This window comes from Loxodonta africana, chromosome 3, assembly GCF_030014295.1.
Source record: "Loxodonta africana isolate mLoxAfr1 chromosome 3, mLoxAfr1.hap2, whole genome shotgun sequence".
NCBI lineage: Eukaryota > Metazoa > Chordata > Mammalia > Proboscidea > Elephantidae > Loxodonta > Loxodonta africana.
Genome location: NC_087344.1, coordinates 202,277,992 through 202,302,117, shown reverse-complemented (window position 1 = coordinate 202,302,117; position 24,126 = coordinate 202,277,992). Strand labels below are relative to the sequence as shown.

The window sequence follows — 24,126 nt, the reverse complement described above, 5'->3', positions numbered from 1 at the left end:
CTCACCAGTGTGTAATCTTGAGCTCCTAATTTAGCCACACTGAGCTTTAGGAGGAAACTCTGTTTGGCATAGTGGTTAAGAGCTACAGCTGCTAACCAAAAGGTCTAGTAGTCCAAATCCACCAGGTGCTCCTTGGAAACTCTATGGGGCATTCTGATCTGTCCTATAGGGTCACTATAAGTTGGAATCGACTGGGCGGCAATGGATTTGGTTTTCGGTTTGGAGCTTCAGAAAAAGGAGGGTAGTTATGTTGCTAAATATTTCCTAGTGAGGTAGCTTCATGCAAAGGAAGGAACATGGACTTTGGGAAACGGTGCTACTTACCGGTTGGGTGACCCTTGGTCAGTTTAAACTGCCCAGGCCTCAATTTTCACTGTAAAATAATGTGGATTTCATAGAATGGCTGTGATAATTATGAGATGGTGTGTGAGGGCCATATTGTTCTTGTCACTGTGTCTTGTATTTTTGTTTATTTAATCCATAGTAATCTTGACTTCCCAAAAAAGCATTTGCTCTTTGAGGACAGATCTTAAATCTTGTATTTCTTGTATTCTTAAGTCCAGCACTCAGTTTAGGGGCGTAGAAGGTGCTCACTTCACTAAACGTGAGTTGGCCTATTTTGGGGTGGACATCTTTCACATTTAGATGCGTGGTTTGTATTCAACTTCTAGCGTAAAGGTTAGCTGTTTGAACTCACCCAGGGTTTGTTGTTGTTGTTGTTAACTACCTTTGAGTTACCAAATCAGCTGGACTCATGGCGACCCCATGCACAACAGAACAAAATGCTGCCTGGTCCCGTGCCATCCCCATGATCAGTTACAGATTGGACCATCGTGCTTCATAGGATTCCATTGGTTGATTTTTGGTAGTAGATTGCCAGGCCTTTCTTCCTGTTTCTGCTATGATTACAGTTAAGAAAGCCCTATGGGGTAGCTCTACTCTATACACGAGGTCACTGAAAGTCAGAATCAACTGGATTGGCAATGCTGTTGTTGTTGTTGTTTTTAAAAACAGCTTTTCTACCCCATCCTTAGTTCAAGCAAGTGCGGTGGATTGGTGGAGTCAGAAGGGAACAACCTATGAAATGGCCACCAGACAGTTCATTTATTTTACTAATAGATTTCAATCTCTAAAACAGCAATGAGGGGCCGGGAAGGGGAGGGAGGGAGGGAGGGAATGCAAGAGGACAAGCAGGGAGCCCAGGGGAAGGCACATCAGATAGTGGTCTCTGGCAACTAAATCAGCTGAGGGAACCCGTCGTGGGCCGACTCATTCCTGTTTTGAAAAATGGGCCTGTCGACATTCAGCCTTTGGCCGAGCTCGTCCTCGGCCTCGTCCTCGTCCGACTTGCGGCGGGCGCTCTGGTAGAGCACAGCGCACATGCCCGTGAGCCAGGCGGCCACCGTGCCCGCAGCGAAGATGCAGAAGCCGATCAGCAACAGGAAGATGTAGTCTTGGCGCTCCAGGTGCGTGATGCACATATACCGGAGTGGGTTCCCCACCCCAGCGATGGGCCACCCCACCAGCTCGGCAGGCTCCACGCAGGTGGCGTTTTGGTAATCTGTGGGGAAAAACACAGCAGGCATGGTGCTGAAACAGCAGAACTCCCAGGGCCCTAGGGCCAACGGGGACCTGGAGGGACTGCCTGACCTGCAATACTCAAAGTGTGATCTCAAAGTGGACCAGTAGTATGGGCATCACCTGGACCTTGTTAGAAATGCAGAGTCTCAGGCCCCATCCTAGACTTCCTGGTCAGAATCTGCATCTTCACAAGATCCCCAGGCGATTCACCTGCACATTAAAGTTTAAGAAGGGCTCTGCCTAGACCCTCCTTGCCCGTAGGCTTAGCTGCACTCAGGCCACCTCAACAAAGTGGGCTTTGCTTCTTAAGGATCCCCAAGGAAGGAGAGGCTAGGAGGTTGGAAACTTAAGTAAAGACCTCCACCTGTGTTCATCCTCCCTCTTCTTGTCCCCTACCCTCCCTCTCCACGTTGACCCTTTCCCTTCAACTGTGCCTGAGCCCAGCCAGCAATCACCAACGCCACCCAAGGGCATCATAACCCACTTGACTCAACTCTAGGGAGGGGTAGGCTTCCCTGAAAATGCCTACTTTGTGTTGTCCCTTCCTCCCAATACTTCATCCAGGGGAAACTGGGTGGGAGAGCATTTAGGGGGAGGAGATAAGGGAAAGCAGTTCTTCTCAGTGATGTTGGCAGTCACTGGTTGATGTCATGACTGGCATGAGTCTTCAGTTGTTTTTGGCAGCTGACTCAGTGTCCTAGCCACTTCTCTGAGCACTGCCCTGCATCTAGCACTGTGGATTTCAGGGTGTAGCAGAAAGAAAAGTAGGCTCTGGAGCCAGACAGACCAGGGCTCAAATCTGTCACTTAGTAGTTTTGTGAACTTTGGTGGGATAGCTGATTCTCTTTTCGAATCTCATTTCCTCATCTTACAAATGTGAGGGATGATACTTATTCTCAGGGAAGTTGAGAGGATTAATTGACACAGGTGGGAAGGCAAGTTATTGTGCCTGGTGCGCAATACTCAGAGGCCTATCTAAGCCCTGGAGTTTTCTAGCTGTGTATATTCTGTCATTCCGATGCTGAGATGCCTGTATGGTGTGTCCAAGTGGGTATTTCCAGCAGGCAGTAGATAAATAAGCTTAGGCTCAGGGTTGAAACCAGGACTTGAGATAATCATGATCAAAATTGTAATTGCAGTTAGTATTTACTGAACTCTTACTACATGCTGATTTACAAATGTCTCATTTAATTCTCATGAAAACCTTGATGCACCTAATATTACCATCCTCCCCTTCCACATGAGGAATCTGAGACTCAAGAGAGGCGTCATCACTTGAATGTTCTAGACATCTGCAAGATCTAGGCAGGAGACAGAGGATGGTTAGAGAAAATCAGGGCTGAGCTCTCTGAGTTTGTTTTGCATTAAGTTGGAGACAAAAACAGAAGCTAGTGTGGAGAGGAGCTTCACTAGACTTTAGGGCAGGAATTGCCAGACTATATGAAGGCGTTGATATTTTTGGTGGCCAGGGAAGTCAGAGAGCTCAGGCTTGGACTGGAACTAGAAGTAGGAGAAATAGAGAAGGCAGTACAGAAATGAGTTCACCAGGGAGGAGGCAGCTGGGTAGCTGGAAAGAGCTGTGCAGACCCAAGTGGTTTTTAAGTCATCTCCAAGGTGGGCACTCTTACCTGTACCTTGCTTCTGCCTCAACGAACCTAAAGTCGAGTCATTTTTTGCTTCCTGGAAGATGACCTGAAGAGTGTGATGCTGCTGAGTACTCCTCTTGGAGGAGGGGAAGCCGGTGCAGGGAGGTTATCACATCCGCTGTTGCAACGATGACAGAGGAAGGGAGAGGAAGAAGCCTCTCTCTAGACCGAGTGTGGGCCAGTGTGCCTAAAAGCTGCGCTGCCCTACCCAAGAGCTCGCAAGAAGAGGGAAAGGGGCTGGGACCTTTGGCCTCCATTTCAGGCTGCTGTGAAGGGGAGGGATACAATTAAGGCTCTAGACTTCTTTATAGTCGACCTGGCTAAAGGACCTCTGGGGTTTGGCCCAGGCGACCCAAGAGTGGGGCTGGTGAGGCAGAAGGAGGCTCCTGCGAGCTATTGAGGAGTTCTCTCCAGAGAGGGCTCGGGTCACCTGCCAGAACTGCCAGAGACCCAGGAATATACAAAGACAGATTTATCTGAGAAAGGAAAATGTGTGTTTCTGAGGGTCTAGGGTGTGTCTGGGTTTTTTTTTTTTTTTTTTTATCTCATTCTATTTTTAAAAAGATTGGGCTTTCAAATTGGGGCTTGGGTGGCAGAGATGAGACTAAACATTAAACACATTTTCCCATTTTGGAGCATTAACCTTGAAAGGAGCAATTAGGGGTGATTTGAATGCATTGTTAGGCTGCTGTTAGGTGAGGGTCGTGGGTGGCTGTGTTGGCGGGGAGAAGCCTGGGTTTTGCTACCTCTGCTTCTCTCTCTCCCTCCCCTTCCCTGTCACTGCCAAGGTGCAGGCTGTCATCGCCTTCTAGCCCGTCTCCATTGTTTCTCAGCTCTGGTCCATTTCTCCTGGTTCACACCCCTGCCAGATGGTTCTTCACCAAGGACACCTCTTCTAGGTGCTTTCTAACTCCAAACCCTCTCCCAACTTACCCATCATCCTCAGAATCTAGACCCCATGGCATTTAGAGTCCCTAACTATCTACTCTTTTCTACCTTTTCCACCTTACTTCTCAGTACTCTTGGTAACCCACCCTGTGCCCTAGTCCAATTAAACCGCACGTTATTCTTTGATCACATCTTCCCCTCATCTGTAACTTCTGTACATTTGCTCTTTCTGCGTGAAACACCTCTTCCCCCACCCTTTGCGTGATCAAGTCCTTCACACCCTAAATGCATCTACTTCCAAGAGACCTTTTCCAACCTCCCAGTCCTCATAGCTCAGCGGACATATGACTGCTTCTACTTCTGAACACATCTGTAGCGTTTCCCTGTATCGTTCTTAAAGTGCCTATCGCATTCCACCTTACATGATGGTTATTTAAATATGCACCTTTTCTCCCCTACTAGATGAACTTTTAGCTTTTCAAGGCATAATCTGTGTCTGATCGTTATGTTCTTGTTGTCAATAAAAGCTATTGTTCATCGAATGAATTGCTTACTTTTTAAATATTTGGGGATTTTTCTAGTAATATTCTTATTGTTGAACTCTGGTTTAATTCTCCTGTATTCAGAGACATACTGTCTATGATTTCCATCTCTTTAAACTTATTGAGAATTTGTTTTGCATAGCAAAAGGTCAATTTTAATAAATTTATCATGTGCACTGAAAAAAATGTGTATTCTTTGTTGGGTACAGTGTTCTATGTATGTCAATTGTTGTTAGATGCCTTTGAGTCAGCCCCTGCCTCGTGGCAACCCCATGCACAATGAAATGAACCCTGCCCTGTCCTGTGCCATACTCTTGTTTGGTTATGGGTTGGACTGTTGTGATCCATAGGGTTTTCATTGGCTGATTTTCAGAAATATATCACCAAGCCTTTCTTCCTAGTCTGTTTTAGTCTGGAAATGTATGTTAATTAAGTTGTATTACACAGATCTTCTATACCCTTATTGAATTTTTATCTATAAAAACTATCCTCTATTAGTTACTATTAGGCTAGGAATTGTCTGTTAGTTACTGGAGGAAGTATGTCAAAGTCACCAGTTACGATGGTACGTTTGTTTATTTCTCCATATAGTTTTGTCAGGTTTTGGCTTTACATATTTTGAAGCTATATTATTGGGAGCATACAAAGTTATGCCAGTTTTGTCTTCCAGGTAGATTTGCCTTTCTATCATCGAACAACATCTCTCATCTCTAGTAATGGTTCTTGCCTTAAAGTCTCCTTTGTCTGACATTAGTATGGCTATATCGAGTTTCTCTTGATTAGTGTTTGCATTGTGTATTCTTGCCATTCTTTTACTTTCAGTCTCTTATGTTCCTGTATTTAAGGCATGTTTTTTATAAGCTGTATACAGTTGGGTTTTGTTCTTCATCCAATTTAACAAACTTGGTATTGTAAGTGCTCCATTGACATTTGATGCAGTTACCAATATATTTGGATTTATATCTACTATCTTACTATTTGTTTTCCATTTGTCCCACTTGCATTATGTCCCTTTCCCTCTCCTTTCTTATTGTATTTCTTCTTCTTTAGCTTGTTAGTCACACATTCCCTTTGTTATTCTTTTATGATGACTTTGGAGATTATACACACATTTTTTAATCATGGAATGCCTGATATGTGCCAGGACCATGTAAGGTTCTTTACAAAATTAACCTCTACTCTTGACCACCTCACCCAAACCGAACCAAACCCATTGCCATCGAGTCGATTCCAACTCATAGCGACCCTATAGAACAGAGTAGAACTGCCCCATAGGGTTTCCAAGGAGCACCTGCTGGATTTGAACTGCTGACCTTTTGGTAAGCAGCTATACTTATTAACCACTGTGCCACCAGGGTTTCTGACCACCCCACAGCGTAGTTTTAAATATTCCTTTGCCAGAGAATGAATAAACTGATGCATTAGTAAGGCTAAATAATTGAGCTAGCTCATTGTGGCAGATCCCGGACAGGGCTCCAGCCTGGGTTCTCCTGAGTCCATTCTCCCATATGGCTCTCCACAGAGAGCACTGGCTGTGGAAGGAATAGCTTTAAACAACTCTTCTACCAGGGCTTTGTGGTTGGACTGCTGGGTTCAAAACCAGCCTCCATTATTTATTGTGTATGTGTTCCAGTGCAAACTCTTTAACTTCTCTAAATTTGTGTGACATCTGTAAAGTGGAGATGATAACAGTAGTCACCTTCTAGTTTTTCTGGGTGAATTAAATGGGAGAAAGCTTGCAAAGCACTCAGCACAGTGCCTGGTGCATGGTACATTAAGTGTCAGTGCCATTCATAATGATGTGATGACATGATTATCTCTATTCTACATGCCCACCACTACCCACCCCTGCTTATCAATCCTTCCTTCTCTGGCTTGCTTCATCTCGTTGCCTCTCACACATAGCTGCCAGGTACCATGGTGTGTACTGTGCACTGCACGACTCCAGGGGGCTGCACTCACATCATCTACAGGTGACTAGGTCCCATGCTGTTCTTCACCCCCAGCCCCACTCCAGTGGGCCCAAAGCATTTGCCCCAGTTAAAGTTCCCAGGTGCAATTACAGATGTCATTAATGTTTAACTTCTTCCTGCAAATTGTTCCTAAGGAAGCATAAACCACTCCTTGTTTATTTCGCATACAGTACATGGCTCACAGGTAGAAATTTTGTCTGCTCGAACAGGAGGCATGGAGGAGCAAGAGATTCTGTGGCCCAGGACCACGCCCCTTGGCGGTGGAGCCCACGAGGACCCCTTTTCAGAAAACAGGTTTGAACCACGTGGTTGTAAGAGGGTTGTTCCTTTGCTTGGCCTGTGGAAGGGACCACAGTTCCACTCTGCTACAGGTTCCCAGGGAACTAGTGACTCAGAGCAGCCAAACCCTGTGCAGGCTTTCCCGAGTCCCCTGAGGCAACATTTGCTCAGGAACCTTCTGGGCTGAGTGGAGGGGCAAGCCTCCAGGTGGTGGCAGTGTAAGGTGAGAGGATGGAATTTGAAGCCTCCCCTCTCTAAACTGCAACCACCCCTTGGACAGCAAACATTAGTTTCTATTGCTTTAAGCACTTAGGCATAAAACCTCTACCCCCAACCCCAAGAAAAGCCTAATTTCCCTGTTTCTCCTAAGTCCTGCCTAGCTCGCCTGAACATCATTAAATGTACAGTGCTTTGCCTTCTTATTTTTCTTCGGCTAAATCATGCATTTGTCGAGGAAATGAATTTACTGTTTGTCTGCCTCCAACCACTAGGCTATAAACCCCATACGGACATGGATTTTTGTTTTGTTCACCGTTGTATCTCCAACGCCTAGAATGGTGCCTAACACACACAACAGCTCAGTGCATACTGGTAGAATCAATTAAATGTTATTGGTTATTAATACCTCTTGGGGTTACTGACAGTGACTTAGCACTTGACCCCAGGAAAGGGACCACAGGGGTATCGATCCTTGCCTACCTCATGAGAGTTTGAGGGAGGATTCAGTGAACTAAGGAGTGTGAAGTCCCCAAGGAAACAGGAGTGAGTGGTCTCCAGGACAAGATGGAGGGGCAAGACTTGAGCTGCGAATGATACCTCCTCTGAGGCTGCAGGGAAGGAAACCAGGGTAAGCACAGACAGGGATGAAAATGCTGCAGGTGTGACATCAAAAGGTGATTGTTATTCTTATTTTCCCAATCGACTGAGCACTGTTTGAAAGCAGAGACCCCTTTTGTTTAACTTTATATCCCTAGCACCACGCATACAGTAGATGTTCAATAAACGACTGTTGAATGCAGCCATGAATGATTACTGGCCTCATCGCACACGCCGTTCTTAAACTCTTGTGTCTTTGGCCTTGCCATTTAGGACAGGTTCCAAATTGGAATTCAAAGGAATCACTGTTACATTCTATTGTACTACGGGCGGCCCTGGCTGGAGTAGTGGTTAAGAACTCAGCTGCTAACCAAAAGGTCGGCAGTTCGAATCCACCAGCTGCCCCTTGAAAACTATATGGCAGTTCTACTCTGTCCTATAGGTTCACTGTGAGTCAGAATTGCCTCAACGGCAACAGGATGGGTGGCCAGAGGAACTGACTCCCTAGAAGAGAACCTGGAATGGTCAGTGTAGCAGCACAACACCAGCAAAACCAGCTGGCCTTCAGGCCCCCTTCTCAGATCCTCATGCATGTCCTATGAGCATTTCTAGTCCTGGTACTGGCTTCTTATCTTTGCCTACCTAGAGCTTCTTTTCCTCATCATCCAGCTGTGTTCCCACAATGGCATAAACCAGGACTCAACAAACTATAATCTGAGGGCCAAATCCAGCCCATTGCCTGCTTTTGTAAATAAAGCTTTATTGGAACACGGCCATGTCCATTTGCTTATGTATTTTCTATGGCTGTTTTCATGCTACAAATGGCAGAGCTGAGTGGTTGTGACACACATCATATGGCCATAAAGCCTAAAATATTGACTATCTGACCTTTTACAGAAAAAGTATGCAGACCCTTGGTGTAAACCATCCCAGGCGTCTTGAAACCTTACAGATCTGGATAATTAGGACCACAACAATAGAGTTCTTATCTGGTATTCACAATCCCCCCCAACCCCCGCCCCCACCCCCACCCCTGACACAGTCCATATTTTCCTAAAACTTAAATGTGGTGCATAACTTAAGGAAAAACGTAGAAGGACCTTTAAGTTCAACAAGTTCAACCTGATTTTAAGGTGCTTTAAAGGTGTTTTAGGCTACAGGCCTGGTCTTTTGCATAAGTGGATGCACGTGGCCATGATTTAGAGTCAGAACGCTCCTTTTCCTCGTGAGACCTTCTCATGTGCTCTTCAGTACGTAGAATTCTGCCAGCAGGAGATAAAACCTTTCATTTCACCAATAAAATAAGGCTTAAAGGATAAAGACTTCTGGAAGAAAGGAAGTGACTTAAGTCACACCAAAGGGCTAAACTTTTGCCACCACTTTTCTTGACTGGGGAAGGAGAGCCAGGTACACGAAAGGTATGGGAGATGGTCCTAGGTGGTTCTTGGACGATAAAGGCAAACTCTAGCTTTTCTTCAGTTTGGACCTGCTAGGGTGGGCCCTGCTGAATAACTATCCATCTGCTCAGAAAAATCCAGATACTGGATGGTTGTTCCTGCTGTGGAAAACAAGCAATTTAGAAAAGCTCAATAGCTTTTCTCAATTTAGAAAAATTCATTCCCCCATCACCCGGGTAGAAACTTGGGGATGTTGTGGATTGAATCGTGTCCACCACCCCCAAATATGGAATGCAAATCCTAACCCCTATACCTGTGGATGTAATCTCATTTGGAAGTAGGACTTTCTTTGTTGTGTTACTGAAGCCATAATCACCTTTGAGATATAAAAAAAGCAGATTAGGCACAGAGATGAGGAAGCAGAGATGGGGGAAGATAGATGCCCGGCCATGTGAAGATCACCAAGGACCCAAGGAATAGAAGCTACAATGAGACAAGGACCTTCTCCCAGAGTCAACACAGACAGAAAGCCTTCCCTTAGAGCCAGTGCCCTGAATTCATACTTGTAGCCTCCTAAACTGTGAGAAAAATAAATTTCTGCTCGTTAAAGTCACCCACTTGTGGTATTTCTGTTACAGCAGCACTAGATAGCTAAGCCAGGGAAGAGTCCTTATCTCCTCTCTCACTTCCATATTCAAACCGTTAGTTTTACTTTCAAATTACATCCTGCTTCTTACCTTTGTCCATCCCCTGGACCATTAGCCTGGTCCAAGCCACCATCCTTCCTCACCTGAACTGCAATCACCCCCTAACTCTGTCCCTGGCTTTCCCCACAGTCTCTTCTCCATATGGTGGCCTGAGTGATCTGTAAGTCATAAACCATGTCACTTCCCTACTCGAGACCCTTCCATGACTGCCCATCACACAGAATAAAACCAAAAGCCTCTTCATGGCCTATAGGCCCTGATATGATCTGGCCTCTGGCTGAGTTTCTATCTTATTTCTTGCCTTTCTCCCTGTTCTTTATTCTGCCCCAACCATGCTCACCTTCTAGTAAATCAATCTCATTCCACCTCAAAACCTTTGCATCTGCTCTTCCCTGTGTCTGGGAAGACCCCACTCCATGTTTCCGCAGCTTCGCCCCATCATCTAGTTCCCTGCTCAAACGTCACCTCTTAGGCCCACACTACCTATAGGATCTGTCGCTGCCCTCGATCCAGGCATGTGCTTCCCCTCCACTGCCTTATCTTTCTTTCTGCTATTATTCTTATTTGACATTATGGCATACATATTTTTTGTTTGCTGTCTCCCCCCGCAACCCCACTAGAACGTACCCCCCGTGAAAGCATCTCTATTTCTTCCACAGCTGTATGCCCCCCCTGGCACCCAGGAGGGGCTCGGTAACTACCAGTGGAACAAATGCACTTGGGTATGGGGCTGGCGTCCCAACCCCCTGCGAGTGTCAATTAGTGATAGATATCAACACCTGCACCTCACCTCAGCCAAATGGGCCAAGAAACCTTGGCTGTTAGAGGAGATATATTGAAAATTGCAAGGATTTATCTAATATGGCCTTAACTATATTTTACTTGGATGAATCAGATGTATTGGTTATTTCTTTATTTGAGTTGTGGGGAAGGCCAAATGTACCACTGTTCTGATTTAAAAAAAAAAAAAAAAGATGTCATGGAGTATCTGGTATGAGCTAGGCATCGGGCTAGGGACTTTTTACATAATGTCATTTTAAAAGCTGAAAAAACATGCCCCCCAGGATTGCTGGGGGCCCTCAAGTTGGGGTCCCTGTGGACCATGCATCCAAGCACAAAGGCAGCATCACAGCACTACTTACCCATTTGTTTCTGTAAACCCACACCGCTCTCCCCATTCTGTGCGCCTGACGTGATGCTCAGATCACCTCCAGGCACCTGGGCTGGTCACTCTCTTTAAGAATTGTAACAACAATGATAGCTGACATTAGTTGAGTGCTTACTAGGTGCAGTTCTGAAATCTTTATGGGGGTTATTTCATTTAGCTGTCATAACGCAAAGAATAGGCACGGTTTTATTTTCATTTTACAGATGAGGAATCTGAGTCACACGGAGATTATGTTGCCCAAGGTCAGGCAGTTGGCAAGTGTCAGAGGCAGGATTAAACACCAGGCAGCCTGGCTCAGCACCTATCTTAGTTTTTTCTTCTCAATTGGGATGTAAGCATTTCCAGAACAAAGGGGTATTTGGCAATCACCTCACTGGGCTGATGTTAAGGAGGCATTATAGAAAACATTATGTGAGATCGAGTGCTTTTATAGATTTAAATTCACTGCCTTGTATCTCAGGGAGCCTTGGTAGGGCAAGTTAAAGTGCTTAGCTGCTAACCAGAGGTCAGCAGTTTGAACCCATGGGAGAAGGATGTGGTAGCCTGCTTCTATAAAGCTTACAGCCTTGGAACCCCTACAGGGCAGTTCTGCTCTGTCCTATAGGGTAGCTATGAGTTGGAATTGACTCAACAACAGTGGATTTGGTTTTGGTTTTGGCCTTTTGTCTCACTGGAAGGAAAGTAGAGGCTATCATAGATGGGCCCCTTGATTCCATTTTCCCACATCCTCACACTCATCCCTGTCCATGTCTACCCTCATTTCCTTCTCTGCAGTCTTAGAGGAGGTAGTGCCCTTCCCAGTTCAAAGTTTACCCATCCATTTGGTCCTGGAGGCCCTCTGCTCCTGTCTCCTGAGCAACCCCATCAGTTATTCCCCTTCTCCCCTGTATCTTTGCCCTTTCTGTCTGCATTGACTCCTTCCCATCAGCAGATAAACACATGCTTGGGAGTCTTTTCTTCTAAAATAATCCTTCCCCTTTGCATGCTTCCCCTTCAACCATCACTCTTCTCAGTCTACAGCCAAGCCTCCTAGAGGAGTAGTTTGCATTGTTTTCTCTATTCCCTCTGCTCCTGGCTGTTCCATCTGTAACTCACCACTGAACTGCGCTCACACCAGCAGGGACCATGGTAGCTAAATCTGATGGACACTTTTCAGTCCTTATCTGACCTGCTCCCACTTTTTGGAACTCTTTCCTCTCTTGGCTTCCATGAATCTATCCTTTTCTAATTTTCTTTCTCCTCTCTGGCTGTTCCTGCCCAGTGTACTTCATGGGTAGCTCTTCGTTACTTGACCCGTCAATATGTTGGCATTCCCCAAAGCTTCAGTCCTTGTTCCTGTTACCCTCTCACTCTCAATGCTTTCTCTGGCTGACCTCTGTTGTTTGGTTTCAACAATCACCAGTGTGTTTCCTTCCCTGTTCCTGATTCTAAATTTCAGAGCAGAACACCCAAATATCTACTGCCACTTAGCTGTGTCACTGGGGTCACCCACTTAGCAAGTTCAGAATGGGGCTTGGCTTGTCCCCTAACCTTCTCTCCACCCCTCCTCCGAGAACACCTATCTCAGTAACAGCCCCACAGGTGCCCAAACCAAAGCCCTGGGAGTTGTCCTTAATTCCCCCCTTTCCTTTATTTTCCACATCTCATTAATTTAGTCAGTAAGTATTTACTGAGCATTTTCTCAGACAGGCTCCTTTGCTCTCATTGAGCTTCCAGTCTATCAGGGAAGACAAATGTTAAATTAATACAAAATAATTACTTAGAGTTGTGCCAAAAGCTATGAAGGGAAGTACAGGGGACCATGAGATGTCTACTCCAGTCCAAAGTCATGTTGGGTCTACCTTCTAAATGGTGTCTTCTGACCTGCCCACACCTCTCCATCTTCACTGCTGCTATAGGCTGCCATCCTCTCTCCCCTGGATGTTTCCTTGAGCCTCCAGGACAGCCTCTAGGTGTGCCTGACTCTCAAACCTTCTCCAACATGCAGCCCTGTGATCTAAATGCTCTGATCAAACACACTTTAGAAGGACATTGGTGGTTCAGTGATAGAATTCTCACCTTTCTTGTGGGAGCCACCGCCTCTTCAGTGGAGACTTGTATGTTGCTATGGTGGTGACAGGAGCCCTGGTGGTGCAGTGGTTAAGAGCTCAGCTGTTGACCAAAAGGTCATCAGTTTAAATCCACCAGCCACTCCTTGGAAACCCTATTGGGCAGCTCTACTCTGTCCTATAGGGTCACCATGAGTCGGAAATGACTCAACGTTATGGGTTTTATGATGCTGAACAGGTTTCAGCTGAGCTTCCGGACTAAAATGGACTAGGAAGAAGGCCTGGCAATCTACTTCTAAAAATCAGCCAATAAAAAGCCAATGGATCACAACGGTCCTATCCGTTTCTGCATAGGGTCACCATGAGTCATTGGCCAACTCTTTGGCAGCTGACAACAACAACAAAACCCTTTAGGGGCTTGTCCTTGCCCTCAGGACATATTTTATGTTTCCCAGAAAAACATTCAAGGCCCTCACGGCTGGACCCCTATTTCTCTTTCTAGCTATATCCACTCTCTGCCAGATTGCCTCCAGGTTAGGGATCTGTTATGGATTGAAATGTGTCTCCCCAAAATATGTGTCAAATTGCCTAGGCCATGATTCCCAGTATTGTGTGATTGTCCACCATTTTGTCATCTGATGTAATTTAACTATGTGTTATAAATCCTACCTCTATGATGTCAGTGAGACAGGATTAGAGGCAGTTATGTTAATGAGGCAGGATTCAATCTGTAAGATTAGCTTGTATCTTCAGTCAGTCTCTTTTGAGATATAAAAAAGAGAAGGCAGCAGAGAGACAGGGGGAACTTCTACCACCAAGAATGAAGAACCAGGAGAAAAGCATGTCCTTTGGACCCGAGGTCCCTCACTGAGGTGCTCTTAGACCAGGGAATGATTCATGACAAGGACTTTCCCCCAGAGTGGACAGAGAGAAAAAGCCTTCCCCTGGAGCTGGTTCCCTAAATTGGAACTTCTAGCCTCCTAGACTGTGAGAGAATACATTTCTCTTTGTTAAAGCCATTTACTTGTGGTATTTGTGTTATAGCAGTACTAGATAACTAAGACAGAGTTCTTCAGCCCTAGAAACAGGAAACCAGAGTTGACTGCTTTGTACAACTTTGCACTGTTGCCTTCCAGAGGCCTGAGTGATATAGGGTGACGCAGAAGCCATGCATAGAAACCCAGCATTTCTGAGCTCAAGGTCACTTAGCCTCAGGGATCCCAAGTGGGCTGAATTAGGCAGTATCAGAATCACCTGAGGATTCTATCTAAACTCTCCACCCCTGTCTCTTTTCAGACTTCCCTATATGGTTTAAAGGAGGCTTCTCCTCCTGCTTTCTGCAGAGAGAGCTGAAAGGCCAGAATGTCTGTGAGTTACAGGCAAGAGAGCCATACTGCCCAGCCATTTCTCTTTTTTGGCTTCTGGTCTCTATTGCAACTTTTCTGATGGAGAAAAGGGTTAGTGTCGATAGTGGAATGGAGCGAGGATCTGAATTTATTCTGAAAATCTGAGTTTTAGCACAGTTGTAGATGACTTTGTAAGTGATAAGTTGAAATGGGGCCATTATCCTATTACGGCAGCCTTGAATACAGGTTTGGAATTAAACTAAGAAGTTCTCTGCTCAAAAAGCCCTCAGAATGACTTGAAGCTATACAGGCACATGACCCAGCACACCTGCTCTCTGCAGATGTCTGAATGGCTTTGTCCATCTGCTTCTGTGGCACCCTTACCTAGACTCCTCTTTGGTTTGTGGTCCCCACTATCAGGCTTAAACAGGACCACCTAAGGACTATAAGAACTGACACAGAGGGACCCCTGTCCTCAAACTGTCCCCACTACTTCTGCGGGAAGCCTGGTCACTTTCTGAATTCTCATTTTTTCCTTCTTTATGGTTATTAGGTTGTTCCCTTTCAACTTGTAGGTGCCTTTTAAGGGAGACATCAAACCATTATTAGTTATGGACATCTCAGCGCAAATCAATTTATTCACCAATTGGAGCAGCCATTGTCGATTCAAAACACAGGCCATCGTCATAGAGTTTCTCAAAATGTGGCTGAAAAACCATCTTCAGCAGGAGTCCACTGACCTGGAATCTCTAGACATAGGGCCTGGGATTCTTGTGCTCATTAAAGTCTGAGAATCATTGTTTAGCAGGCCAGGTCTGGGTGGAAAGTCTGGGACACTATGTCCCTTGGGGTGAAGGCACTGTTCTAGTCAAATGTTGTTGTTAGCTGTTGGGGAGTCAGCCCCCAACTCATGGCAACCCCATGCACAATGGAATGAAATGCTGCCTGGTCCTGCACCATCGCCATTATTGTGGATCAGACTGTTGTGGTCCATAAGGTTTTCACTGACTGATTTTCAGAAGTAGATCGCCAAGCTTTTCTTCCTACTCTGTCTTAGTCTGGAAGCTCCTCCGAAACCTGTTCACATTCATAGCAACACTCAAGCCTGCACTGACAGGTGGACGCTGTGCATGAGGTTCATTGGCCAGGAATCAAACCCTGTTCTCCTGCATGGAAGGTGATGTTTCTACCACTGAACTACCAGTGTGCACTTCTAGTCAAATAGAGGGTGCTTAAGACAGGAGGTTGGAGAGTGTATGACTTAGAGGCTGCCTGCTTTGTAATTATACTTCCTAAACATGAGCCCTTACCCCTTATCACCAGGAACACCTCCACCTGAGTTTTACCCAGCATGTGCTGACTCATCTGGAATCCTGTCTGCTAACCATTGCTCTCCTCTTACGTCATCTAAGTGTGTCTTGTCTTCCAATTTAGGTCTGTAGCCTGCCAGCTAGAAGGAGCCTTAGAGCAGTCTAATCCAAATCTCTTATTTTAAAGGTAAGAAAAGTAAGACCCAGACAGGGGAAGGGACTTGCCCAATATTACAAAGTGGCATTGCTGTGGCCACAATAGGGCTTCCTGAATCTCAACTCTATTTTCTTCTTCTTGTTATCTCTAAATCGTCTTATCAAAGACAGGGATTATGACTTCTACCTCTGTGAAAAAAAACCATTCCAGCATTATAACACAATGTTGGGCATATAATGAGCATACAATAAATATGTCAGAGTCGAATGACTTGCTATGTGCCTGATAGTAAGGAAATATCATGAAACTGGGAAAAAAGCATTGAACTTGGATGTCAGGAGACCTCGGGGTGGGATTGGCTCTATAGCCCTCTAACTGTGAGGAGGCTGGATTTTGAAGTTCCAGCTTAAGCATCCATGTAAAAGGCCACGCAAATAAATGCAGCAAACCTGCTGCAAAAGACCTCCTTAAAGTGTTAAAAAGCAAAGGCATCACCTTGAAGACTAAGGTGTGCCTGACCCAGGCCGTGGGATTTTCAATCGCATCATATACGTGTGAAAACTGGACAATGAATAAGGAAGACCGAAGAAGAATTGACACCTTTGAATTGTGGTGTTGGCGAAGACTATTGAATATACCATGGACCGCCAAAAGAATGAACAAATCTGTCTTAGAAGAAGAAGTACAGCCAGGATGCTCCTTAGAAGCAAGGATGGAGAGATTGCATCTTACATACTTTGGACATGTTGTCAGGAGGGATCAGTCCCTGGAGAAGGATGTCATGCCTGGCAAAGTACAGGGTCAGCAGAAAAGAGGAAGACCCTCAACGAGGTGGGTTGACACAGTGGCTGCAACAATGAGTTCAAGCATAACAACAATTGTAAGGATGGCTCAGTATCGGGCAGCATTTCGTTCTGTTGTGCATAGGGTCGCTGTGAGTCGGAACCAACTGGACGGCACCTAACAACAACAATAAATGGCCACTAGCCTCATGTGTGGATATTTAAATTGAAACGAATTGAAATTAAACTAATTTAAAATTCAGTTCCTTAATTGTGCTAGCCAAATTTCAAGAGCTCAATAGCTCATGCTTCTAGGAGCTACCATATTGAACACGCAGATAGAGCTTGTTTCCTTCACTGAGTTAAGTTCTGTTGGACAGCACTGGACCAGACCTTGGGGGTGGAAGCAGAGAGGATGTAAGAGACCAGGTTCCCCATGTCCAGGAGCTTAGAGCTGAGTGAGTTTTTGAGAGCATCTGAGAGGCATTCAACCCTGTCCTGCTAGGGAGCAAAAAATATCCTGGGAAGACTTCGATTGCCGCTATCACCTTCAAATAGCATTAAAGATTGGAAAATTACAGTCTGGCCAGGAATAGTCCTCCCACTCACTGACCTGGGCCAAAAAGGAAACGGAATCTGTGGATCTGTTTTAACTCTGTGTTGATCGGGGCTCACTAGAGCACCCTGGCAACTGGCACATTACAACACACCCTTTTCTGCAGTAATTTTGTTTGTTTGGAAAGTCAATGTGTGAACTATTTGAGGGCTGAATAATTTTCAGTGCATCTGGTGAGTATATCATTAGAGGGTATCTTTTGATTAGGATTTCCTTTGATGACAGCACTAAATCTTTTGCCAATTTGGGAACTTTCGATATTTCTAGTCAGTGTAGCCTTAAGGTGAACAAAACCCACTGCCCCCTCTGCAGGCTCTCTGTAGGATGACCTTAGCCAACATGCGACATAAGAGAGGGCATATAATTGCCCTCATGTCTCCTCTTTTAATGCCTCTCTACTTTCTTCCTGGACCTCTGCTTCCTTCAAGGTTCCTCACTGTTGCAGAATTAATGTTAGATTATTGGCTTTACCACAAATTTGCTTCTCTGTTATGAGCTGAGGAAGGCTTAGGGGTAGTTACATTATTCTTCCCAGAATAACTTTTAAAATTTTGTAGGGTCCTTTTCAAGATCAAAATACCTTTTGGGGCCCAAAAAGGTGACTTTCTAATGGTTACTTTCTGCTCTGTGTAGGTGGTAGATGGGGAGATGTTGGGGCAAAGGCCTTGGCCAAGGCTCTTCAAGTCGCAAAACCACCATGTAGGCGACTTTTTTCCCCCAAGTCCATATCTGCCCCACAATTGGACTGACATCCTTGCCCTCATGTCTTGGACTGCTAGAACCTGTCTCCCTGTCTTCACTTGCCTCTGGAAGTAGGACTTGTCCTTAGGCAGAGCTTCAGTTCCAAGTCACTTCAGGTGACTTAGGAACTGCCAACCCTGCTGCTGCTGGTCCAGCCCTGAGTCTCATGGCCCAGGCTGAAATCAGACCTTGGTTTTAGTCTCTGGTCTTATTTTCCAGGGTCTGAGCCCCTGTGTTCATAACATGTCTAGTATCTTACTCCCTCTAGAATACTGTATTTTTCTTCTGCTCTGTTTAGGATCATTCCTGTCAGAGTGGTAGGAGGTGGTAGCTGGGCACCATCTAGTTCTTCTGGGCTTAGGCTGGTGCAAACTGTGGTTCGTGTGGTCCATTAGTCCTTTGGACTAACATTTTCTTTGTGTTTTTGGCTTTCTTCATTCTACTTTGCTCTGGATGGGATGGGACTAATAGATGTATCTTAGATGGCTGTTTGTCAGCTTTTAAGACCCCAGAAGCTGCTCATGAAAGTAGGATGTAGAACGTTCTTTTTATGAACTGTTATGCCAGTTGAGCTAGATGCCCCCCGAGATCATGGTCCCCAGCCCTCAGCCCCAGTAACTCAATCCCTTAAGGTGTTTGGATGTATCTAGGAAGTTTCTATAATTGTGCCCCTTTTATGTTCTATTATATATATAAATATACATGCTGTAAGTACAAATATGTGTATAAAAATATACACAGTCTAACTTACATATGTACGTGGGTATACTCCTATATGCCCTCCATCCCCTACCTGTGTATCTGCTTGTAAGTTATTATTTGTTTTTACTGTTATTTATAGGGTGATATATGCTACGTATTTACTATGGTTGTCTTTCTCTCTTTTTTTTCCTTTTGTATTCCTCTAAACGTCTTCCTTTGCCTTGGTCAAGTTGTGCTGACTTCTCCTATATTGTGTATTGTCTTCCCCTTCACCGTAGTTAACTTGTCTACTATTTAATTAGTGATTTCCCCTTGGCACTCCTCCTCTCCCTTATAACCATCAAAGATTGTTTCTTTTCCCGTGTAAACCTTTTCTTGAGTTTTTATAATAGTGATCTCATACAGTATTTGTCCTTTTGTGAAATGACTTATTTCACACAGCATAATGCCCTCCAGATTCATCTATGTTGTGAGATGCTTCTCAGATTCATCATTGTTCTTTATCGTTGCATAGTATTCCTCTCTTAACCTTTCTTATAGCTGCCAGCCAAACTACCATTTGTTTACTGAGTCATTATGGTGTGCCAGGCTTAATGCTAATGGCAATTCAGGTATGTCCTTATTGCATCCTTACAAGAGCCCTCAGCAGTTTGGTTCTATTATTAGTCCTGTTTTAAAGATGAGGAAATTGAAGTTCAGGGAGGTTAAGTGACTTGTCTGATATCTACGGTAATAAGTGGTAGGGCTAGAGTCATAATCCAGGTCTGTGTCACCCTAGAACCTGAGCTGTTAACATTGGGCTGTACTGCCTGTGTGGTGGCTGTCCTTCATCACCTGTGGCTGAGGCTGTGCCAACTGCCTGTTCTGCTTCAATAGGCTTGTCCTGCCCTCTTTTGTCCTGTCCCGTCCTGTGGGGTTAGTTCCGCTGAATCTGACTGGACCATGAGACACATATGGTGCAGATGGCCTAGAATTACACAAGCCTTCATACACAGCCCCAGCCTTCTTGGTTAGTTACCTCCATGAGCACTTGTTTGGCACATGGTAGGCACTCAATAAATATTTAGATGAATTAACAGATAAACTGAGGGGTAGCATGGAAGTCTCTTGCACTGCCTCACTTTTAAAGGAATGTATACTGGCATCCCACAGCAATACCGACCTTAATAATGTACCACAGGTAAAATTTCCTAGTATCTCCTGGTCTAAAATGAATCTATCTTTAAACTAGATTCTGCTTTATAAATAACTAGGTTACTTAGATTGTTTCATAGAAATTCTTCCTATATCCTGAAATCTAGGCATGGCATGTGGGGAGAGATCTGTTGACTCTATTCTAGAACATGCCAAAGACCACCATTTTGATTGCAAATGTGGTATAAATAGATCGCCTTAAGACCGAAGAGTTCTCCAAGAATGTCAATATTCAAGTCACCCAACAAAGAAAATGAATCATCACATGATAATCACATGAAATAAATACCTTACATTGAGGTCTGGCTAAAAGGCAAGGGAAGCACATAATGAATTTTACTGTGCGTGTGTGTGTGTTCAACTTTATGTGTATGAGTGTCTGTGCACATGTGTAGGTGTGTTTTGTGTGTGCATTTATGTACATGTAAATATGTGGCTGGGTATGTATATGAGTAGGTATGTATCTATGTATATGTATGTATGGGGATATCTTTGTATTTATTTATGTGCGTGTTCATATGTCTGTGTGTATGTGTGTTTGCATGGTGTTTATGGTTGTGTGTATAGTAATAGAGAAACAAACTGAAGTTAGAATTATTCTTTTGGAGTTTGGGCAGATTAGGGTGAAACCTGGGTTTGCAAGGGAAGCGCAGGCATACCATAATGAGTTTACGATATTTAGGGCTCATTATACAATGGAAATAATCTTAGGTGAATTTATACAATGGAAATAGTCTTGGGTGGATTCCAAATGGTAGCTAGGTAGGAAATAAAGTTGAAGTTTAGATGGTGTAGTTATATGCTTATAATATGACTTATATCTGTAACTAAACTGACTTTAAGGATAATGGTAATCATGGATTTGGGGATTTAAGAGAAAATGCAGTCTCATGGAAAATGAACTGAGTCTGGAATCAGGAGGTTCTAATCATTTTATTGCCATTGACTAGCTGTGCGATTTTGTGTATATTTTAGCCTATTTTCTCATCTATAGAATAGGCATTAAAAATATCTATCTGAGACTCATCCAGAGGCCTAGGGCACAGAATATAATGGTTGGCCTGACGCTCATGGTAAAGAAAATGAGATACCATGTGTGAAAACACATAACCAGCTGCAAAGCTCTATTCAGATATGAAGTATTCTTATGTTTGACCTTGGGCTAACTCCTGTTTTTTTTTTTTTTTTGTGTGTGCTTTAAGTGAAAGTTCACAAACCAAGTCAGTCTCCCATACAAAAACTTACTCCCATTTTTAAGAGATAATAATAGAAACTCAGAGCATGAAATGGCCTGGGGGTTTCTCTGGGCCACTGTACAGTGGGGGATTAGCAGATTAGCCGTTGTGGGTGTGGTGGGTCCCATTGGCCAGTGGTTGAAAGCTTTGTCCACCACAAAAGAAGGACTCTTCATTCATAAGGAGTTTATGAAATTGCAAGATAGATACTTCCTTTTGTTTTTTAAAAACATGCAGTGAAATGGACCTGGTTTATAATCCTATTCAATCCTGGGGATTGAATTGAAGAGTCAGAGAGCCCACAGTAGCCATGCTGAACACTCTGAGAAGGCACAGGGATTTGATTAAGGGAGATTAGGTGGGAGGTGAAGTGGTAGGTGGAGGGGCTGGGGTAGAAGCTAAGCTACTTGGCTCTTTTCAGTAGTCTAGGAGGTTCTCGGGCAACCTGATGGGCTCTGCTCAGGGGAAACTTGCGTGTGAGGAGGGGAGAGACAAGAGAGGACCACACCTTAGGACATCCACGTTTGGGGGAGAATCCCCTTTAGGAACAACATATAAACCATTAAACCAAAAAACCAAACCCAGTGCCATTGAGTCGATTCTGACTCATAGAGACCCTATAGGACACAGTAGAACTGCCCCATAGAGTTTCCAAGGAGCTCCTGGCAGATTCGAACTGCTGACCCTTTGGTTAGCAGCTGTAGTACTTAACCACTACGCCACCAGGGTTTCCCACATAAAGCATTAGAAGGATTCGTATTTAGCCTTTCTCTCTTCAGTTTCTCTTTAGAACACTTTCTAAAGAGCTTTCGATATACAAACTATCCTGGCAGAAGTCATTGAAGAAAGTGGAAGATATTTTAGGCTTCCAGAGAAGGTGATGGAGAGAAGCTAGACAACCTACCCAAGACAACTGCTCTGTATTTTTTTTGTGTGTGTGTGATTAGTACTGTGAGGGAGATAGTCTGCCAAAGTTAGTTCCTTTTGATTTATTCCAACAACTCAAGTTGAAATACCTGGCAGCAGAGCCAGGTGCCTAGGGCACAATATTTAAGGAGACACTCACTCTCAGTGTCTCCTTAAATTTTGCGTCCAGATGACTGGTCCTAGTCCAGGGCCTGTCTGGTAGACTTTTAAGTGACATGACCACTGGGAGGCCAGGAGGGAACATTCGCACTTGTTGTCACTCAGCTCCCTTTCCCCAATTCCCCTTAACATCTGTCAATTTGGCCAAGAATCTTTCTGGAATATTCACACATGGACAGGACTTCATGATAGAAGCTTCAGCAGGACTTCCATGAAGCTGGATCCATGAAAACATTTCACAGGGAAAAACCCAGGGAAGGGAGAAAAGACATGGTTTTGAAAGGGGTTGATTTTCTACCCAGAGTCCAATTTTGCCAGATGACATCAGTGGCTCCAGCCCTTCTGCGTGGAGTTATTTCCCACTTCGGTAAAGCTCCAGTTTTCCTGGGTGGAAGGTGCTTTTGGTGCAAGTGGGAGAATCGGAGGATGCAGCTAGGACAGTAACATCCTTGAAAAAAGGGATGAGCCACTAGGGTATCCCAGGAACCATGACAGAGGGGATGGGGGCAGCGGATAGAGTGGCAGCAACTGGCTTGGAAATCTACCAGGTAAAACTTGGGAATATGCCTGTATGACTGTCCTACATGGTGAATACTGTTGACCCATTCTCCATAGATTCATGCCATCCTCTCCTTTCTTGTGAGCTTAGCATCTTGAAAACAAAGCAATTATCAAAGGCTTTTCTTCTACCTTCTCTTCTCTCCCTTTCATTGTCCAGGTAGCTCATATGCCTCTCCTTTTATCCCTATTGAACTTTCCCTTCTAGACATCATATGCCTATTGAACTCTCTACTGCCTATGAATGACTGAAGTTACTTTTAGATCCCTGAAAAATGCAGTCACTAAATTAAGCAGATTAACACAGTTTACCAATGAAATACAGTGTACCTCCAGTACTTTGTTATTTTGCAATTATAATACTTTATCATTTCCACACACATTTTATTTGACACAACCCTTTATGTTAGGTAATGTTATTATCCCCCTCTCTGAATCAGGAAACTGAGGCTCAGAGAAATTGTGACTTTTCCAAGGACAGCCAACTAGTAAGTGCTGGGTTTGGGACCAGAACTCAGCTCTTTGGATTCCTATGCCAGAGCTCTTTCTGCTGAGCATTATTGCCCCTTCAGCCAACCCAAAAATGGGCCCCAGCAGAGCAATAAGAATGCTTTCAATCAATCTAACCCAGGTTTTTCTCCTATCCTGACCCATCTTTTGACTTCACCTTTTCTGAAACCAATTCCTCCAGCTCCATCAGGTCCTCTTCCCCACTCCCAGTCAAGCCCTCACCTGGTTGGTCCAGATGGGACACTATTAAGTAGATGCTGAAGTCCAGGAGAGAGCAGTTGCAATTCCAGGGATTTCCACTCAGATACAGGGTCTTTAGTGTTATCAGGTGATGGAAGGCAGCATGGTCCAAGATCTGCAAGCCGGTATTTCTGAGGTCCAGGTACCTTAAAGAGCTGGTGTTGGCAAAGGTGTACTTGTGAAGAGACGACAGGTGAGGGTTGTTGGAGATGTTCAGCTGCACCAGGTTGCTGAGCACGGAGAAACTGTATGGGGAGATCAAGGTTAGGTTGTTGGAGCTGAGATCAAGGTAGATGAGTTTGAAGACCCCGACGAAGGTATAATCCATCACCTCACGAATCAGGTTGTTCTGACAGTCCAAGTAAACAAGGTCACTGAGGAGCCCTAGATTCATGGCTGGCAAATAGGTGATTCTGTTGTTGTCCAGGTACAGCCTCCGAGTGTTCAGGGGTATGTCAGGGGGGTATGCGGCTAACTGCTTTCCTGTGCAAATCACTTCTGGGGTTTGACAGAGACAAGTATGTGGGCACTTTGACCCTGACACCAGCCCCATTCCAAAGGAAAAGAGTAACCACCCGGGCCCAGGGGCTGAAGTAAGGGACAT

General features: G+C 44.7%; 1 protein-coding gene across 1 annotated transcript; it reads right to left on the bottom strand.

Annotated features, from left to right (window-relative positions):
• Positions 1-1,235: 1,235 nt before the first annotated feature.
• LRRC52 (leucine rich repeat containing 52) lies at positions 1,236-24,126 on the bottom strand. Its single transcript, XM_064283185.1, has 2 exons — positions 23,505-24,126; positions 1,236-1,561 (listed from the first exon to the last, which is right to left on the bottom strand). The coding sequence occupies exons 1-2, from the start codon at positions 24,124-24,126 to the stop codon at positions 1,236-1,238; spliced, it is 948 nt and encodes a 315-aa protein (XP_064139255.1).

Excerpts from the sequence above, each read along its gene's own strand:
- LRRC52 (XM_064283185.1), bottom strand. The coding sequence starts at position 24,126 with ATGTCCCTTACTTCAGCCCCTGGGCCCGGGTGGTTACTCTTTTCCTTT. Across the intron at positions 1,562-23,504 it reads GTCCCATCTGGACCAACCAG|ATTACCAAAACGCCACCTGC; the intron begins GTGAGGGCTTGA and ends TTTTCCCCACAG.